Genomic DNA, 19821 nt, shown 5'->3' with positions numbered 1-19821 from the left:
TTTACTTAAGTGTAAAACCATATAAATATTTATCTACAGAAATTGAACTCTTCTTGCCTTTATGTTTGCGAAATCTGCTATCAATTTTCTTGTATCCAAGCTGTCTAAGATTTCATGTTCAATTGTAACTATAGCAAAATTACTTAGTCTTTGCTGGTGCATTGTTGATCTTAAATAGTTTTTATAATTTTTAACTTTGAAAAGGACCTTTCACCAAATGCAACTGAAACCGGAAATGTAAGTTAGTGCTATTCCTGTGTTCGGAAATGTTGAAATTAAATCATTAGTAAAAAGTTATTGTAATAGGGTTTGTAGATCATTAGACTGGTTTTCTGGAAAATGCAACTTGAAAGTATTGATTTCATTAAACAAATCAATACTGTCAATGTCTGTTTCGTTACTTGAATTGTCTTTAAGCTTCAGATATAAATCCTAACCAAGTTAAAATATCATTAATTATACTTAGACCCATGTCAGAAGAATTATTAACAAAATAATTGCAATTTCATATGCGATAGAACTGTTCGAATGGGTACAAGTACAAATTGAGAAGGAAGCTCTGTAGGCATTCCCTATTTTTGCCAGTCCTGTCAACTTATGTCATAGAGCACGACTATGAGTACTTGGCTTTCGGGCGCCGCCGGATGGTTCAACCTGCCAACAGACGTTTCGCATTGCATCTTTAAATGCCAATAGAGGCGCTGTTAACGCTATAATATAAATAAGAATATAGTAATTGCGCGCCGGTCGGATTTTTTATCCGTGCGAAGACATTTCTTATGCTATAATTAGGGTGAGTATTATGACAATGACTTTGAATATTACGTGACCAATCGCTCGATTTGCCGCCCGCGTGCGGTGCACGCCTTGCATGCCCACTTACGGCGGGCCTGCCGGCCCCTTGACTGTGAAGTGAGAGCAGGCCTGGCGCGCAGCCAATGGACGGTTGGCCGTGGATCACGTGTCCGCGGCACCACCCCCCCAAGGTTCAGGCCGCCTTCAAGACTTTGTACCCAGTCGTAGTTTGGAAAAAAAAACATGCCTTTCAATTGCGACGTTTCAGTGTCTCCCGTTGTGGATCCCACCGACATATTTGACAACATAACCACTTATGAATTTCTTTGCTACCTCCCCACCGAAGAAGCCGCCCAGAAATTTTGCCATCTTGTGGGGGTTGTGCCACATCCGGACCTAACCGGTTCCATGCCACCGTACCCTAAGTGCAGAGGTAAGCATCGCTTGATTCCTGCTTGTACAGGAACAGCAAATAGCCGTGGAGCAGCATTACGCTACTTTTCTAACCGATTTCAATGAGTTTGTCTTCATTTTCAGGCAATATGCACAAGGAACCGGCTCCACCTGACAGGTTCAGATTCGTCTACCGCTGCGATAAACTGAAAGAAAAGAAAACAGTTAGAAGACAGACAGGCAGCACCGTCAGGAGGGCCGTGTGCACTGGTAGCCTGTCTTGTACCCACAATACATTCTTCGAAAGAGCGAAGCTTTCAACCACAGAAGTATGATATTGCAGTCGATCGCGAAAAACTCTCAGAAAAGCGGCGGTTTCCCAGTCCGGTATTTTTCGGTTAGCATTCTCGCCGTTACCCACTGTATACCAACGTTAGCAGTTGAAGTAATCACTGGAAAATTATACTTTGTAATTAGTTGCTATTTATTTACAGTGATGTTTATGTAAAACATGCGAAAGAACAGTTCGAATTTGCTAAAAATAATAGTAGTTACGGGCGCCCTGCTAACCGGAAAGTACAGTCTTTCCTGTATCACGCTACGTGCCATGTTTCTGTGATTTCTGTTATTTCATTGTGCCGATTACAATGACTTGAGTGTATGAGATGTGTTTTCTCTGTATTTTACAGGTGCTGAAGTTGATATATTCGTGGGTCAAGTAGGAGCCGGTCACCATCACCGCGGAGCAATGCAGCATGGCCCTCGTGACAGCGGTAGATTGGTACAACTTCTGCTGGGAAGTTGTGGAGGTTTTCGTCTCCCAAAATCATAACATACAGCTAGGCAATGAAGGAATGTACGTCGAGGTAAGGATCAGCCCACGTTTGTGACTTTGCCGAAAAGTCTATGTCTGTATTCATGTGTTTTCGTTTTCAGATTGATGAGACCTTCACCCGGAGGCGAAAATACAACCGCGGCCGTGTACGTGCAGGCACGCAAATTACAATATTTGGTGCCTACTGTCAGGAAACGAGAGAGCTGATGAACTGGCATGTAAGTGGTAGCGAAACATTATTTCCTGTTAGTTTTTTGTTATTGAAAAAGGTTTCCTGTCCGGCAGACATTGGCGCATTTTAGACGAATTGTGTTATACTTTCTCGTATTCTTTCAGGTGGATAACAAAACAAGACGAGTTCTGTGGAGCCACATGCTCAGATACATTGCTCCAAATTCCATCATTGTTTCTGACAGCGCAGCCCAGTATCATGATTGTACGGCTTTGGGCTTCTCTGGACATAAGATCGTCAATCACAGCCAGCAGGGCCCTGGGAAGTGAGAAGGATGAAACGGTGCCATGTGTTAATTCAAAGAAATGGACGGGCATTATGGAGAAGCGACATTTTTATTTTTTCTTTTATTTGCAGATTCGTCGACACAAATGATCCCGAGGCCCACACTCAAAACATCGAGTGTAGACATCGCTGGCTGAAGAAGTCCATCAAGTCGCTCCGCACGGAGAGAAGCCTGCAAAGTTACACCTGCACTTACATGTACAGGACACGGTTCCTGTCCCAGTTGCCAACAACATCGGCGAAATTCCGGCAGTTCATCGGGGACATGGTGGCCGTCTACCCGGGCCCCGGTCGCCAGGGTCTGCAACTCCAGACGATCGGTGTGCCCGTGGATGAACATCTGCCGCCCAATGAGCCCTATTTCGATGTTCCCATGCACGAGGGCGACGAAGAGGAACGGCAGGGGGATGACGATCGCCCAGTAAGTAGTGCAGCTTGTGTATAGTGCGCGTGACCAAAGGATACTTGTTTGCGGATGTGAAACCTGGATTATGTGATTTTTCAGACAACATCGGGCGACACCACCACCTTCGTCATCGACCCCCAGGACCTAGCTGAGGCGGGGACCAGCGGCCTCATCCCGTCCTCACCTACGCAACATCAGGAACAGGCTAGGCGTCATCAGGTAGCGAGCGGACGTTGCGGGAGACGCAAGAGGAGACGCTGTTGAAGGTGAGTGCAAGATCTGTTTTCTTTCTGTCGTCAGTTGGAATGTGATAGAGATAGTGAAATAGAAGCGTGCTTGGTATAGAGTGGCAGAAAGTGTTGCCGAATTAGCGCTAATAATCGGGCTTTCCTTTGGTCTTTGTTGATGGAAGTGTCATTAGAATACGGCTTGCTGCCTGTTAGACATGTGATAGGCTTAGCAGAGAGAGAGCAAGCGAGGCGCGACTCCCAATGGCGCTCCCCGGAAGTGGCGGTCGAAAGGTGCCGATCCTCGTGTTTAGGGAGGTTTTGGGAGTGTCTAGTAGGTTCTAAAAAACGGCAAAAAATGCCATAGTTTCGAGATTTACTTCCGAAAATTTTCACTTTTGAATTTTACCCCATTTATGAGGGTCTCAAATTTTCCACATGGTCATTTTTGGGAGGCCTATATCTCGCGAAGGATCGCTCGTACAGGCATGGTTCCTTTGACTTTTTTGTTCCTACCGATATGCTCTACAAGCTCTGTCAAAGTCCCAATCGCGTCATTCTGTCCTAGAATTAAGCCTGTTCCTTTATTATATACTGTACTTATATCTTATGCAGATGTGTAGTTTTTGTAAAAAAGTAATTAGGATAAAATACAGTATAAGATTTTATGAAATTTCGTATGTTAATTTTTATTTAGAGTAAAAAAAAATAAGAAAAGAGCTCTGCTTACCATTCTCATTTCCACATTTCTGTACGTGGATCGTTATTTTTAACATATTTCCTTTCAATCCACAATTAGCGCACATATGCAGTACATCAGAAACATCGATAGTGTTGGACACCATTTTCTTAAGTAAACCAACTCTTTCCTTCGTGAACTTCGTTAGAGTTTCGTTAGAAACGTCGTCACCGCAGAGCATGCGCACTGAGCGAGACTACTACTTTTCGACCGATTCGTTACTAACGCGTCTAACTCGTTCGACTTAACGAACGTACCCTACGCTTTATTAGCAAAGCAAAATGAATGCATCCACATCGCAAATGTTTAACGTTGTATTATGCTACGAAGACAAACAAATGAATGTTACCGTAGACAAAAATACAATGAAAAAATTAAGTACAGGTGAATATTTTTATATTTATATACATTCTTGAAATAATAAATTTAAATTTATCCGTTATTGGTATTGTTTAACTTGAATTAGGTTATATTGATATGATTAAATGGAATTATAGAATCAATTTTTAATTTCAGCTAAGGAAATACAATACCAAATAAGTAATAATCACATTGTATACATTTAAAATGTTTAATTTTAAAAATATGCTATTTTTCCGATGAGACAATTCGAGAGAAGTACTGTGAAGTATTCTTCTCATCAAATAATGTTGAAGGCACAGGTGAGACACGTTTTATTATTCATTTAAAGCATTCTAGAGACAACTATGATAAAATTGTAATACTGATGTAAATATATAAACATTATATGATTTATGCTAACTTATTTTTTTTCATTAAATATCTTACGACGTTTCCAAAAAAATAAAAATAATTNCCCGAAGCGGGGTATTGGCACGCCGGCCCATATACCGCATCCGGGGCAACCCCATCCGAAGGGTGAATGAGTTAAAGTACCTCGGTGTAATCATCGACCAGACACTATGCTGGACTCCCCACCTGAGGGACGTTCGAGTCAGAACGAACCGAATGATAGCGGCACTATCAAGACTAGCTAGGCAGGATTACGGGCTGAGTGGCGAAGCGCTTCGTACCATCTACAAGATGAGTGTGGAGCGCGTTGTCTGCTATGCCTGTGGCGTTTGGTGGAAGGACACCGCCAACGTCTGTCAGAGTAGGACACTACTCTCGATCCAGCGTCCCGCTGCTTTGCGGATCACACGTGCGTACAGAACTGTGTCAACGGATGCGGCCCTGGTCTTGGCCGGGCTGCTCCCCCTGCCTCTGGTTGTCAGCCAAGAGGCAGCCTTCTACAAAACAACAGTGGAAGGTAAAGAGGCCATGCATTGTAATCAGAAGTACCCGATTNTGTAATATTTTATAGGAAACTACATGGACCACTTCCGCTGTGAAAAAGCTTATAGAGTTTCACAGAGAAATGGACTTGCAGTTTCAGAGTCCAAGCTGCAAAAAAATAAAATTATGGGGCCGAATAAGCCAAAATCTTAAAAATGAAGGTATTGACATAGCAGCAGTAGAAGCGGACAGAAAATGGAGAAATCTAATGCTGACGTACAGGAGGAGGAAAGACCAGATGAAACAATCTGGAGGTGAGCAAGTTCCTTTTTGGGAATTTCAGGATGATTTAGATGCTTTCCTTGCTTCAAAAGCAAGTGTAAACCGTCCTCCTGATACATTATCATCATCATCATCATCCTCAGCAACTGTAGAAAATGTTGAGGAAATTGGTGATGCCTCTACTTCAGACAATTGCCTGGAGAAAGAACAAGCACCACCAACCAAAAAAGGAAGAAAAGGTTGGTTGGTTGGTTTTTATTTTTTGGCACAAGAGCCGTATAGGCCATGCTGCACCAAGGCAAATGGTTAAAAAAATTTTAAGCATAATAAATAAATAAATAAACAACAACAACGAAAATAAATATACACATATTAAGTACAAACGAAANAGAGTTTCGCAGAGAAATGGACTTGCAGTTTCAGAGTCCAAGCTGCAAAAAAATAAAATTATGGGGCCGAATAAGCCAAAATCTTAAAAATGAAGGTATTGACATAACAGCAGTAGAGGCAGACAGAAAATGGAGAAATCTAATGCTGACGTACAGGAGAAGGAAAGACCAGATGAAACAATCTGGAGGTGGGCAAGTTCCCTTTTGGGAGTTTCAGGATGATTTAGATACTTTCCTTGCTTCAAAAGCAAGTATAAACCATCCTCCTGATACATTATTATCGTCATCATCCTCAGCAACTGAGGAAAATGTTGAGGAAATTGGTGATGCCTCTACTTCAGACAATTGCCTGGAGAAAGAACAGGCACCACCAACCAAAAAAAAAGAAAAGACAAGCCTCCCAAATGGTTTCAGGAATATATTAAAAAACAAGGAGGTGGATGAGCAACACTGGAAGAAACTAGAAGAAATCGAGCAACAAAAATTGAGCATTTTAAAAAATATTTTAAATATTGTTCAAAAGAGTAAAGAAAAAGAATAAATTTAAATGTTTATAATCAAATGTGCTTGTGTCTTAAATTTTAATTAAAACCTAGTTTTATATATAGGACTCAATTATAACAATAATCATTTCAACTTCCCATAGGCAGGGTTAATGTAATTCTAGTTCTTTTGCTGATTTCTCAACTATTCCCTAATCCCATCATATCCTGACTAAAAACAAATTTTCAGGATATTTTAGGTTTATATTCTCTTACACTGTTGTTTTTTGTATGATATAATTACCTAAATTTTGAATTTAGATGATTAAATTGGGAGGAGATAAATCTAAGTCTACCATAGTTACACTTTAATTATCTCTTAAAATATTTCTCACACTATCTTTCAATGTTATCCAGTCAACAACTTTTGTCATTTTACTTGATTTTTACATAATAATTATTGAAATGAAAATATTTTTTGAATATAGTAAGAAATAAACTACAAAATTTTTGTCTTTTATAATTTTGCCAGTGAGATTAATTTAAAAATCATAAAACATAAAAGGAAAGTATATTTTAGTAAAATAGAAATTAATGTACTACTATCGTTAAAATTTTTTTTTTTATAAAAAATTTGTAAATATCCATGTGTTAGCACATCCTTCATAGCTTACAGTAAATTAGTTTTTACTGTAATTAGTTTCCAAATGGGTTTGTTACTTTTAATTAAAATTATTTTCAAATTCAAAGTAAAACATGTTCGACGCAGTCCGTATTCGAATTGTACTGGTCAAAAGCCTGAAGATGACCATGATTATGGACAAAAACATTTTAATTAAAATTTGTTGTTATTGGGATATAATAAAGTTCTCGTGTTGATTTGTATACAGGGCTGTGGAGTCGCGTAAAAATCTACTGACTCCGACTCTTGCTTACCATCCGACTCCGACTAAAACACCAAAACTCCACGACTCCAACTCCACAGCCCTGTTTGTATATTACTTTTCTGAGACTTATAGTATTTAAAAGAAAGGAATCAAACTTTCTATTACAGTAATCTTCATTGTTGATTCCTTTTTTTTGTACAGGACTCAATAGGAAATGTAATTTTTCCTTGGATCAGGAGAAAACTTAGGGGCCCTTACATAATTAATGCCATTTTTACTAACAGAAAATTAATCTCTAAAACTGTTTTTTNAGCAAACTCGTTATGATAAAATTAAATTTACATTTTATCATTTTCATTGAAACTTATTATTATTATTCATTTTCATCGGGAAAACATTTCAAAGTGTCGTTTCAATTTTATTTATTTATTGGAGTGCTTTGTGGATACACGATATTTTTTGTTTTTCCGTCTGGTGAGTACACAAATAAATCAAAAGGTTTTCCAACGCGTGAGTTGGCCACATACAGTTGTCCAAGCGAAAAGCAAGGATTCTTTAAATTTAGCCCACATACTCGCAGAGATTGTTAGAAGTGCGATATTCCCCATTTTTATATATTTTTTTTAATCCTTCATAATTTTGATTATTTAATTGCTCCTTCCTCTCTTCCTTGGCATGTTGTGAAATTTCGCATAGTTGGATAATAAACCGTTTTATTGTAATTCATCTTTTTAAATTATTTTGAGTTGATATTAAAATTTGGAAAAGGGGAATCCCTAGATTGGTAAAATAGGGAAATTTCCTTCTACAACTTCGGTTGTTGTTCATGATACAGTTAAGGCTTTAACAAAGTTCGAGCGATTACGTAATTACCAAAAAAAAGTTGAAATAAAGTGATTAAACAAAAATTATAAATAATAAATGCATATGTAGAGATATTTTTTGGAGGGGGGAAATGGTCTTCACAATTTGAAATTGATCGAACGCACTGTGCTTGAACGCTCGTGTAAACATGCGCCATCTATCATAGGGTAAATGCCAGAAAACTTCGCGGGAGTGTATTAAAAAAAAACTTCCCAAAGCTTCATGGCAATCGAATAAACGGTGTGGTAATGCATGAAGGACACACACACAAACACACAGACAGACAGACATACATTCATTTTTATATATATAGATTATTTTCAAATTCAAAGTAAAACATGTTTGACGCATTCCGTATTCGAATTGTACTGGTCAAAAGCCTGAAGACGACCATGATTATGGACAAAAACATTTTAATTAAAATTTGTTGTTACTGGATATAATAAAGTTCTCGTGTTGATTTGTATACAGGGCTGTGGAGTCGCGTAAAAATCTACTGACTCAGACTCTTCCTTACCATCCGACTCCGGCTAAAACACCAAAACTCCACAGCCCTGTTTGTATATTACTTTTCTGAGACTTATAGTATTTAAAAAAAAAAGGAATCAAACTTTCTATTACAGTAAGCTTCATTGTTGGTTTCTTTCTTTTTGTACAGGACTCAATAGAAAATGTAATTTTTCCTTGGGTCAGGAGAAAACTTAGGGGCCCTTACAAAATTAATGCCATTTTTACTAACAGAAAATAAATCTCTAAAACTGTTTTTTTTATTAATAAAGCATTATTGTGTTTAATTTATTCAAAAAATGGCAAGAAAACTCTATTCTCAGACTCCATACAAGCTCTCAATGGCTGTTTTTTTTTTTAACTTTTTTCTTGGATTCCCAGTTTTAATTAAGCCTTAGAAAATGCCTCGTTTTGTATTTTCTTCCTTTGTTCATCAGTACGACATAATGTTGAGTATTTTGAATCTTAGCCCAATTTATTGTCTTTAATGGCCTCTGTGTAAAACTACAAATGCATTACATACTTCTGTAAAAATTTAATTCAATAAGAATATACTTATAATAATAAACAATGCTTTTTGCCCACGACTATAAATTAGACCTAATAAATAGGGTATAACAATTGGTGTGATAAGACCTGCAATTGTTATACCCTATTTATTAGGTTATCTAATTCTGTCTAAGAATATACTTGTTTTTAGACCAAAATAAGGAAAAAAATGTTCAATAAAAGTAATTGAGTTTTCCCTACTTTTGAATTTAAATAATCTTAGTCAACAAGTGTAAATAAGCAAATTTTAAAATATAAACGTAGAAAAAGTATGAAACAATTTTTAGCTTCTTGGTAAAAAGACATTTGTTGGTTTCTATAGGGAGCCCTTCAATTGATAGATGAGTGAATTTGTGATAAACATCTTATTAAGAACACTGACAATAGATTGTATAAAACTATTCTCTACATTTATTAATTTAACTACAAGACAATTGTAAATTATATTTTTAATTAACATTTCAATTCTGCATCAATAGATCTGCTTGACCCATCCATCCCGCTAGATGGCAGGCGGTTTTAATGGTTTTTTAGTTGTTAATATGTAAAGTTTAATAATATGATTGAAGAGAGTTGGCAACACCAAGACGCTGGTGTTACGTTCCAAAAAAGGTGCGAAAACGTAACGGAATGCTCTTCCTATCAAATTATTGTATATAGTCGATTTGTTGCTTTTTTGTGTGAATAAAATCTAAAAGACAGACTTGGTGAACTTTTCTTGGTTGGAGATACGACGGGAACCTGGCATACGAACAAGATGGTCAGGTGAGACTTACAAAAATTAATTAATCACACGAGACAAGAATCAGCCTGACGCAAAATAATGGTGCCCGAAGAGGGACTCAAGTTACCTGAAGCTATTGTATAGATAAATATTCTCCAATTGTTCTCCAACATTGTTTACATTTGGAAACACTCGCTTAATGTGGAAAATAAGTGCTAATTGAAAGATTTGGTGGAAATACATCTCGCATTATTTCTATTTGAGCTTGAATCGAGGTTGTCTCTATGTCTATCATTGTCTGTGTTTGCTATTTGGATTAATTAATAAGATTCACGTCATGGAGCTCTCAGTCAGATTACGTGGATCCTACCGAGGTGCTTTTACAAAGTTCGCCGACAAGGTGCAGGAGTTATTGACATCGAAGGTTGAAGATTTCGATTCATGTGCTGGATTTTTGGCCCAGTTACAGGAAAAATATTCTAAAATAGAAACCATCGACAAAGAAATATTAGATAAGTTACAAAAGAGTGAGAAATGTTCTCAACAGATGTTGGATGAGGAAATTGAGGGTATTGAGAATTACAATGGTACATTCGTAGACTTGAAAACAAGACTAGAGCGCCGTTTGAATACGTTGAAGGAGCTAGATGAAACGCGAAGTGAAGGCAAAACTGGCTGTTTCTAAGGGAAATTTTAAGCTACCAAAGATTGAAGAATTGCAAAAATTTGATGGCAATTTGAAAAATTATCTTTTCTTTTGGGGACTATTTAAGAAAATACATGAAGATACCAATATTTCAGATTTAGATAAATTTCAATACCTCATTCAGTCGACTCTGAAGGGCTCAAGGGCCAGGGAAGTAATCAAATCGTTCCCCGTAACAGCCGAGCATTACCCTCAAGCAATTGAGTGTTTAAATTCGTGTTTCGGAAGAGAAGATGTGCTCATCGAGGTTTATGTGAGAGAGCTCCTGAGTCTAGTGCTAAATAATGCGTTGGTGCAAGAGCACAAATTGCCAATTGTGAAACTTTATGATCGTATCGAGACACAACTGCGATCCCTTAAAATGCTTGGTGTTACTACAGATAAGTGCGCTTCAATGCTCTACCCTTTAGTTGAATCTAGCTTACCGACTGATCTCCTGAGAATTTGGGAAACACACCTAAATTCGATGCTAATCAAGTCTGGAAGAGAGAATTTCAACAAATTAGAAACTCTGATGCAGTTTTTGCGTAACGAAATTGAAAGTGAGGAGAAAATTTCCTTAGCCACAAGTGGATTTGGCTTTCAGAACAAAACCAAGAAGGTTGTAAAAGGTAAAATTAAGGCTACCTCTTCCTATAACAAAACTGTGCAAACTGGAATGAAACTTTTGACTTCTGCTCAAGAGAAACCATTTAGGGATCAGCAGTGTGTATTCTGTGAGAAATCCCATGCTAGTGCTGAGTGCAGGAAGGCGGAAAATTTGACTTTAGATCAAAGGAAACGAATCCTTATAAAGCGAGGAGCTTGTTTTAAATGCTTAAAACTAAATCACATATCTTCTTCATGTAGGGCAAAGTGTAGTTGTACAGTTTGTGGCAAACCGCATCATGTTCTTCTCTGTAGGAATAGCCGAAAGGTATCTCTCAACAACACTTCTGTTGGTAAAGGTGACGGCACCTCCACAGTATGTGAACAGGCATTGGCTAATGTGTCATCAACGCTACGTGTCTTGCTACAGACTTTGGTTGTGATTCTGAGGGGAGAGGAAAGGTGTCTCAAAATCCGTGCAATTATTGATACTGCCTCTCAGAGGTCCTATATCTTGAAGAGCACTGCGGAAAGAGTCGGTTACCAACCAATGAGAAAGGAAAATCTGAAACATTCGTTGTTTGGAGGTTCTTGTACGAATATTTGCGAACACAATGTGTACAAGGTACACCTCTTGTGCATAGACGATAAATATCGTTGTAATTTTGATGTCTTGGACCAATCAACCATTTGTTTAACCATGCCCCCAGTTACACAGGAACTGTGTCAGGATGAATTGTCAAATATGGGGATATCCTTGAGCGATTGTCAAGGTCCCATCGAACTGCTCATAGGAGCAGATGTTGCTGGCAAACTGATGACGGGAGGACTCCAGAGACTCAAATCAGGATTAACCGCTATTGAAACGAAACTGGGTTAAACGATCTTAGGACGTGCAGAGGAGCATTCCGTACCAACTGAAGACTTGATTGTCACTTCGATGTGAATTGGAGATTTGCGAATTCCTGATATTTGGGAATTAGATATTCTTGAAATAAAGGACCCTGCCGAAAAACAATCAAAGGAGGAACTGGAACAAGCATCTATCGAACATTTTAAAAGGACACTGAAGAGAGACAGTGATGGTCGGTATATGGTATCCTTGCCTTGGATAGAAGGTTGCCAAGCTCTACCAAATAATAAGGTTCTAGCCGAGCAAGGATTAAGATCAACAGTGAAGACCTTACAAAATAACGGCCTGGTCGATGCCTATGAGGGAGTCTTCGAGCAATGGCTTGAAGAACAAATAATAGAAGAAGTGAAAAACGTTAAAGTGAAGGAGATTAACTGCCATTACCTTCCACATAGAGCTGTCATCAAAGAGCATTCCACGACGAAGATTCGTCCAGTCTTCGACGCCTCCGCTAAAGAAAGGGGCAACATCTCCTTAAATGATTGTATAGCAAAAGGTCCTAATTACTACATTGAACTAATACCCAGTATCCTGAATAAATTTCGATTATTTGAATACGGAGTAATAGCTGACATTCGAAAGGCTTTTTTGCAGATAGAGATAAGTGAAGCGGATCGCAACTTTCTCAGATTCTTGTGGTGGGAAGGTGGCAACCCTGGGAAATTGAAAGTTTTCAGACATCGCAGGGTAGTGTTTGGAGTAAACACAAGTCCTTTTCTCCTGGGAGCCACTCTAAATTATCACTTAAACCATGTTCCAGATCATCTGCAAGAAACAGCTTTAAAACTTAAGAAATTGATGTACGTTGATAACTGCGTTATGAGTTGTCAGTCCAAGGAGGAGCTGATGGATTTTATAAGGCAGTCTAGAGAAATCATGCGTTTAGCATGCTTTGATTTAAGAGGTTGGGTATACAATGGTATACAAACAGAGACGTCACCGGTTTGCGACGGCGACGAAAGGACATTGAGAACTTTGGAAATCCAGCACGATGAAATAGTCAGTGTGCTAGGATTGAATTGGGATATTTCAGAGGACGTTTTATNAAAACAAAACCAAGAAGGTTGTACAAGGTAAAATTAAGGCTACCTCTTCCTATAACAAAACTGTGCCAACTGGAATGGAACTTTTGACTTCTGCTCAAGAGAAACCATTTAGGGATCAGCAGTGTGTATTCTGTGAGAAATCCCATGCTAGTGCTGAGTGCAGGAAGGCGGAAAATTTGACTTTAGATCAAAGGAAACGAATCCTTATAAAGCAAGGAGCTTGTTTTAAATGCTTAAAACTGAATCACATATCTTCTTCATGTAGGGCAAAGTGTAATTGTACAGTTTGTGGCAAACCGCATCATGTTCTTCTCTGTAGGAATAGCCAAAAGGTATCTCTCAACAACACTTCTGTTGGTGAAGGTGACGACACCTCCACAGTATGTGAACAGGCATTGGCTAATGTGTCATCAACGCTACGTGTCTTGCTACAGACTTTGGTTGTGATTCTGAGGGAAGAGGAAAGGTGTCTCAAAATCCGTGCAATTATTGATACTGCCTCTCAGAGGTCCTATATCTTGAAGAGCACTGCAAAAAGAGTCGATTATCAACCAATGAGAAAAAAAAATCTGAAACATTCGTTGTTTGGAGGTTCTTGTACGGATATTTGCGAACACAATGTGTACAAGGTACACCTCTTGTGCATAGACGATAAATATCGTTTTAATTTTGATGTCTTGGACCAATCAACCATTTGTTTAACCATGCCCCCAGTTNACTCTTATGCCGCCTGTATCTATCTCAGACAGCAAAATGCTTGCAACGTAAAATGGCGGTTGATCCAGGCTCGTACTCGTGTTGCTCCTCTGAAATCCATATCGATTTCTAGGCTTGAACTTTTAGCCTGTTTATTAGGTGTCAGAATGATGAACTCTATTAGAGGGGACTTTCCACTTGAACGAATCTCAACTCTTTATTAGACTGATTCCATGAATGTTCTATATTCAATCAAGAATCAGGAATGTTGGACTACGTTTGTTATGAATAGAATAAATTGAATTAGATCTTTAAGTAGTCCAGATGACTGGAATCATGTTCCAGGGCATTTAAACCCCACAGACCTCCCATCACGGGGTTGTAATGTAAGAATTTTGGCCGAATCGCACTGGTGGGAGACACTTCAATTTCCAAGTTTGCTGGTAGAAGAATGGCCTCGGCAGAAAGAAATGCCAGACATGGAAATAGTGAGCTCTGAAAGGAAAAAATCTGTGATTTCTGCACTGGATGTAGAGAAAGCAGAAAGGTTTTATGAGAATTATTCCACTTACTGGAAAATATTACGAACAACAGCTTCGATATACCAGTTTGTCTTAAATCTCAAAAGAAAATCTGTTAGAATGTCTGGAGGGCTTACAGTAAAAGAAATAAGGCACACTGAATTAGTGTTATTGAAACTGATTCAAAGAGAAGAATTTCCAAAGGGAATAAATAATTGTTTGCGAAAATTACACCCGGTGATGGACAAGGAAGGCCTTTTGAGAGTAAAGACTCTCGTATTCAGAAGTAAAGATAGTGAAGATTTCCGTTTACCCATTATCTTGCCTGGGAATCACTATATTGTACAGAAATTAATAGAGTGGAAACACAAAGAATTAAACCATGCTGGTGTTCAAATCTTAATGAATCATCTGCATGAGAAATACTGGATACTAAGATGCAGAAAATATATCCGGCTTATCACATTGCGATGCTCTAGATGTCAAAGATTTGCTGTGTCTCCAGCCCACACTGAATCTCCGCCACTGCCTGTGGATCACATAAGAGATGCTGCGCCATTCGAGGTTATTGGCGTTGATCTAGCTGGTCCACTGTACTTGAGGGATAAGCAGAAGTGTTGGATTTTCCTGTATACCTGTGCAGTGTACAGGGCTGTGCATCTTGAGTTGTTGACGTCTCTGTCAACGAAGGCGTTCCTGCAAGCATTCAGACGATTTGTGGCAAGAAGAGGACGCCCTTCTGTTATTTATAGTGATAACGGTACAAATTTTGTTGGTGCCGCCAAAAGGCACCGACAAAATTTTCTCTGATGCTGAACTTACAAAGATTAAAGATGAAATTCTTGTTCAGGACATTAACTGGAAGTTCATTCCTCCAGCTTCGCCATGGTGGGGTGGCTGGTGGGAAAGGTTGGTAGGATGTGTAAAGCAGATTATGAAGAGAATTTTGACACGAGCTTCATTAACTTACGAAGAAATCTACACAATTATTTGTGAGGTAGAGGGTTTGATGAACTCTCGACCACTTACTACTCTCTCGGAAGATACTGAAGATTTAATTCCGTTGACTCCTAATATGTTTCTGCAAAGAGTAAAGAAAACTGGACTTCCCGACTTAGACCACATGGAAAAGGTCAATCTTGGGAAGGGATTCCGTTATTTATGCAAGTTGAGAAAAGATTTACGAAATAGATTTCGAACTGAGTACCTGGCGCAATTGCAAAACCCGAGGGGGATGGCCAAGGGCACTAAAATGATTGCTGTAGGAGATATCGTCTTGGTTGAGCATGATAACCAAAAACAATTTGATTGGCCTCTGGCGAAAGTTGTCAAGATCTATCCAGGTAAAAATGGATTGGTAAGAGTAGCCAAAATAAAAACACAGGTTGGATTTCTCATCCGTCCTGTTAAGAGATTGTACCCCTTGGAGATTTCTTCGGGGGATGATAAGCAAGATATGCGAAACAAATTTTGTGGCAAGACTGAAGACTCTGCTGAAAACAATCGCGAGGGGACCTGTGATCAGTCCCAAATGACCTCTGCCGCTGCAGGAACTGATGTGACTAACTCATCTGAGAATCATCGAGTCTCAAAAAGGGGCAGACCCCTAAAGACTCCCAATCAGTTAAATCTATAAACTGATTCGAACTCATTCAATTTATACTGTATGTATTTTGTCGGGTTTAAATTTAGATTTAAGTTTGATTTGATTTTGACTGACAAAACCAAAACTGGGAGGATGACCCGTCCCTCCTGCTAGAATGGCGGGCGGTTTTAATGGTTTTTTTATTGTTAATATGTAATGTTTAATAATATGATTGAAGAGGGTTGGCAACACCAAGACGCTGGTGTTACGTTCCAAAAAAGGTGCGAGAACATAACAGAATGCTCTTCCTATCGAATTATTGTATATAGTTGATTTGTTGGTTTTTTGTGTGAATAAAATCTAAAAGATGGACTTGGTGAACTTTTCTTGGTTGGAGATACGACGGGAACCTGGAGTACGAACAAGACGGTCAGGTGAGACTTACAAAAATTAATTAATCACACGAGACAAGAATCGGCCTGACGCGACACTACTAATTGATTACGTTTTACTTCTGCAGCTGTACGATTTCTTGTAATTGGGTCTTCTGCAGGTTCATTATAATCATCAAAAAATGCATCCTCTGTACAGTCAATATCACCTTGATTAATGCACAAATTGTGCAATATACATGATGTCATTACGACTTTTGACATTGATGAAATGTTTTCCATGTCAAGATATTTCAGACAACGAAATCGCCCTTTTAACAGACCTATGGTTTGTTCTACCACAACTCTGATAGAACTGTATCTTCTGTTAAAATTTTTCTGTTTTACAGTAAGATTACCATAATCTTTATATGGTACAATTAAAAATGTATCTAATGGATACGCTGAATCTGCAAGTAAATAATACTTATCTCCTAAATACCTTAAAGATTCACTTAAAAACATATTATAAATAGGGCTCTGCTGCCAAATCCGAGAATAATTGGCACTACCAGGCCAACCAACAAATGCATCAATAATTCGCATTTCAGAATCAAAAATTATTTGCAACAGGATAGAGTGCCTTCCTTTCCTGTTGTAATAACTCTGGCTGTCTTCCTTTGGAGCTTTTATATGTATGTGTGTTCCATCAACACACCTAATTACTCCAGGCAATGAAACAGAACGTAATTCTTCAAACTTATAAACTGTTCTTTCCAAGCTATCATTTGGCCATGTAATAAACTTGCCAATCATACGACACATTTTTTGACAGAAGTCTATAAAGATTGTGCACGCCTGACCTTTATTGACACCAAATCTGTCTTCAATACCTCTATATGATTCTTGGTTAGCAAGAGTCCAATTACTTAATAATACTTCCTTTGTAAAAGAAATAAGAGGTCGCCCTTTTTTTACTTTCATTTCTCTCTTTGAATTTAATAATTTCCTATAAAAAATAAACACATTTTCTATTAATTTCTAAATTAACTAATAATTTACCTTATTTTAAGTTAAAAACTTACTTCTGTTGAACTTTTTGTGAGTCTAAAATGAGATTTGAAGTCATCCATACAATATGAAAGTACGACCTCTTCAACGTAATTTTGTATATTCTGTCACTTAGATTTTTTACGTTCATTGGAAACAGTGATGCCAACCATTAAATTTTCATACCTCCTTTTTTTTATTCTCTTGTGATTCTTTAAATAATATGTTGCTTTCTAAAACTGAAATCAGTGAACAAGGGACAGTGTCCATTTTGCTTCAGCGACAACCGTTTTTAAAATGCTGTGCAGCGACATGCAGCGGTTGCTGCTCATGACGTCATTTACGCTACATTTTCGCTGCATAAAAAAGTGTAGCCTATCAGTCTGTCCACGTAACGGATGCCAAAAACAGTCACTAGAGAAGCCCTAGCAAAGATTTTAAATTAACAATAAATTATATTTGGTATAAATAATTATTATGTGCCATGCCTTATTATATGCCTTGATTAACATTGTGCTGCATGTTTACAACATCCCATGACTCAGAAGTCAGTAAACGTCGCGCATTGACTCACGGGAAATTTGTTGAAAAAATGGCGAATACATTTAAAATCAAGGATTAAAGCGAAGGTAAATAAACAAATTAAACCATTTTAAAGTATTTATAGAATGTTTAATAGATAGAAATATAGATCCATATGACGCGATTGGGACGATAAGATTTACCCTCCGAATGAAAGGGTTTGCAACCCCCCTTTGTGCAAACGATAAATGTCTAATGAACCATATCCCTATGCGCGACCCTTTCCGAGATATAGCCCTCTGAAAATTATTCTACGGGTCATGTGACCGCCTGTTTGCCACAATTTACCCCGCAAACAAGTGGGTCGGCGACCCTTGAGTATGGACAAGCACGCGTTAATTTTTTTTTCGCGCAGTAGACTCCCTTTTGACCACGATGTCATGTGACCGGAAATGACGTGGGCGAATTTTCACAAGCTTATATCTCGCAAAGGGTCGCGAGTAGGAGTATGGTTCCTTTGACTTTATTGTTCACATAGGGGGCTACAGTTTGGAGGGTTGCCACCCCTTCATTTGGAGGGTAAATCTTACTATTGGGACTTTAACGGAACTGTACAGCATATTGATAGGAACAAAAAAGTCAAAGGAACCGTGTTTTATGGAAATTTGTAAATAACGCCCACTAGGTGGGCGTCCCAGGCTACTAGTATTTAAATATTCGATTCCATTAAGATGAATAAAAAGAAGCAAACAGATAAAATTTTTACAATAAGATATTGAAAAATAAGATTGAAATCGCTTGTTAATTTATAATAATCTTATGAAAAGTTGTCACAACTGTAATCTAAAGGCAAATGTACTAGTGTTTAAAGTATATTTACGACTTGATTTTGAGTACATTTGAAATTTTGTTCACCGAGCAATGCTATATTTTATATTTACAAAATGTTTTTATCCATTATTTATCAATATTGCTGAATACAGATACAGAAATATATCGATATTCGCCGCTATATAAATGAAAACAATGCTCATTTATAAGAAAAAAAGTTGTAACGAAAGAGTAACAGATGTAGCAATTATTTTTAATTAGTTAAACTTATCCATTGATTGTCTTTTGATTTTATCGTTGCTTCTCGAGTATAAAGATATAAATGAACATTTTATTATTTACATTTTTTAAGTTAATCTGAAAACTGAATATTTAAAACTCATTTTACTCAGACATTTTATTAAATTGTATCAATGAAAATAAAGTAAGCTTTTAAGTATACACAAATAAATATTCGTTCGTTTACTTCGACAGAGAATAATTCTTCATTAATATTACATTTTCAGTTGACTTTATGATTGAAACAATTTACGTTTGTTTGTTTGTTTCTTTGTTTGTTAGAGTTTATTGGCGCAAGGGCCATACAGGCCAAGCTGCGCCATGGCAAATGGTATATATAAATAAATATATATATATAAAATGTTCAATATAAATATATGAATAAACTAATAAATAACAAAATCAATAACAAAACCACATATAACAGTATACATATAAAAATTAACAAGATATATACATAAATAAATAATCAACAAGGTATATATATAAACATAACCTAAATAAATAATTAAATATGTCTATAAATATTATTCACTTTCAAAAAGTTCAATAATTTGTCAAGATTTGGCCTCTGGCCCAAAATCTCTCTCAGACTTGCATTTCCAAAATGCTGTCTATGACTTTGATCAAAAGCAGTGCAGTTGCAAAGCATGTGTTTTACACTTAGAAAGCAGTTGCAATGCTCGCATACTGGCTGGTCTTCACCTTTCAAAAGGTATTGATGAGTCAACCGAGTATGCCCAATTCTCAAACGCGTAAGAATTACTTCAGATCTCCTGTCATACTGTTTATTGTGTGTCCAATTTTCTATATTTGGCTTGATCTCATGTAGTTTATTGTGGACTTGTGCATTCCACACGTTTTGCCATCTCTCTGCTAGT

General features: G+C 37.6%; 1 protein-coding gene and 1 pseudogene across 1 annotated transcript; one reads left to right on the top strand and one right to left on the bottom strand.

Moving 5' to 3' along the window:
• Positions 1–11066: 11066 nt before the first annotated feature.
• Positions 11067–15944, top strand: LOC111632605 (annotated as a pseudogene).
• A 176-nt stretch (positions 15945–16120) lies between these two features.
• Positions 16121–17800, bottom strand: LOC111632615 (putative nuclease HARBI1). The gene has a single exon (XM_023377099.1). The coding sequence runs from the start codon at positions 17240–17242 to the stop codon at positions 16346–16348; it is 897 nt and encodes a 298-aa protein (XP_023232867.1). The 5' UTR covers positions 17243–17800; the 3' UTR covers positions 16121–16345.
• Positions 17801–19821: the final 2021 nt, after the last annotated feature.

The sequence above is a fragment of the Centruroides sculpturatus genome, unplaced genomic scaffold (assembly GCF_000671375.1).
Source record: "Centruroides sculpturatus isolate CEXI.00-Female unplaced genomic scaffold, Cexi_2.0 scaffold689, whole genome shotgun sequence".
NCBI lineage: Eukaryota > Metazoa > Arthropoda > Arachnida > Scorpiones > Buthidae > Centruroides > Centruroides sculpturatus.
This window is presented reverse-complemented; position numbering and strand designations above follow the sequence as displayed.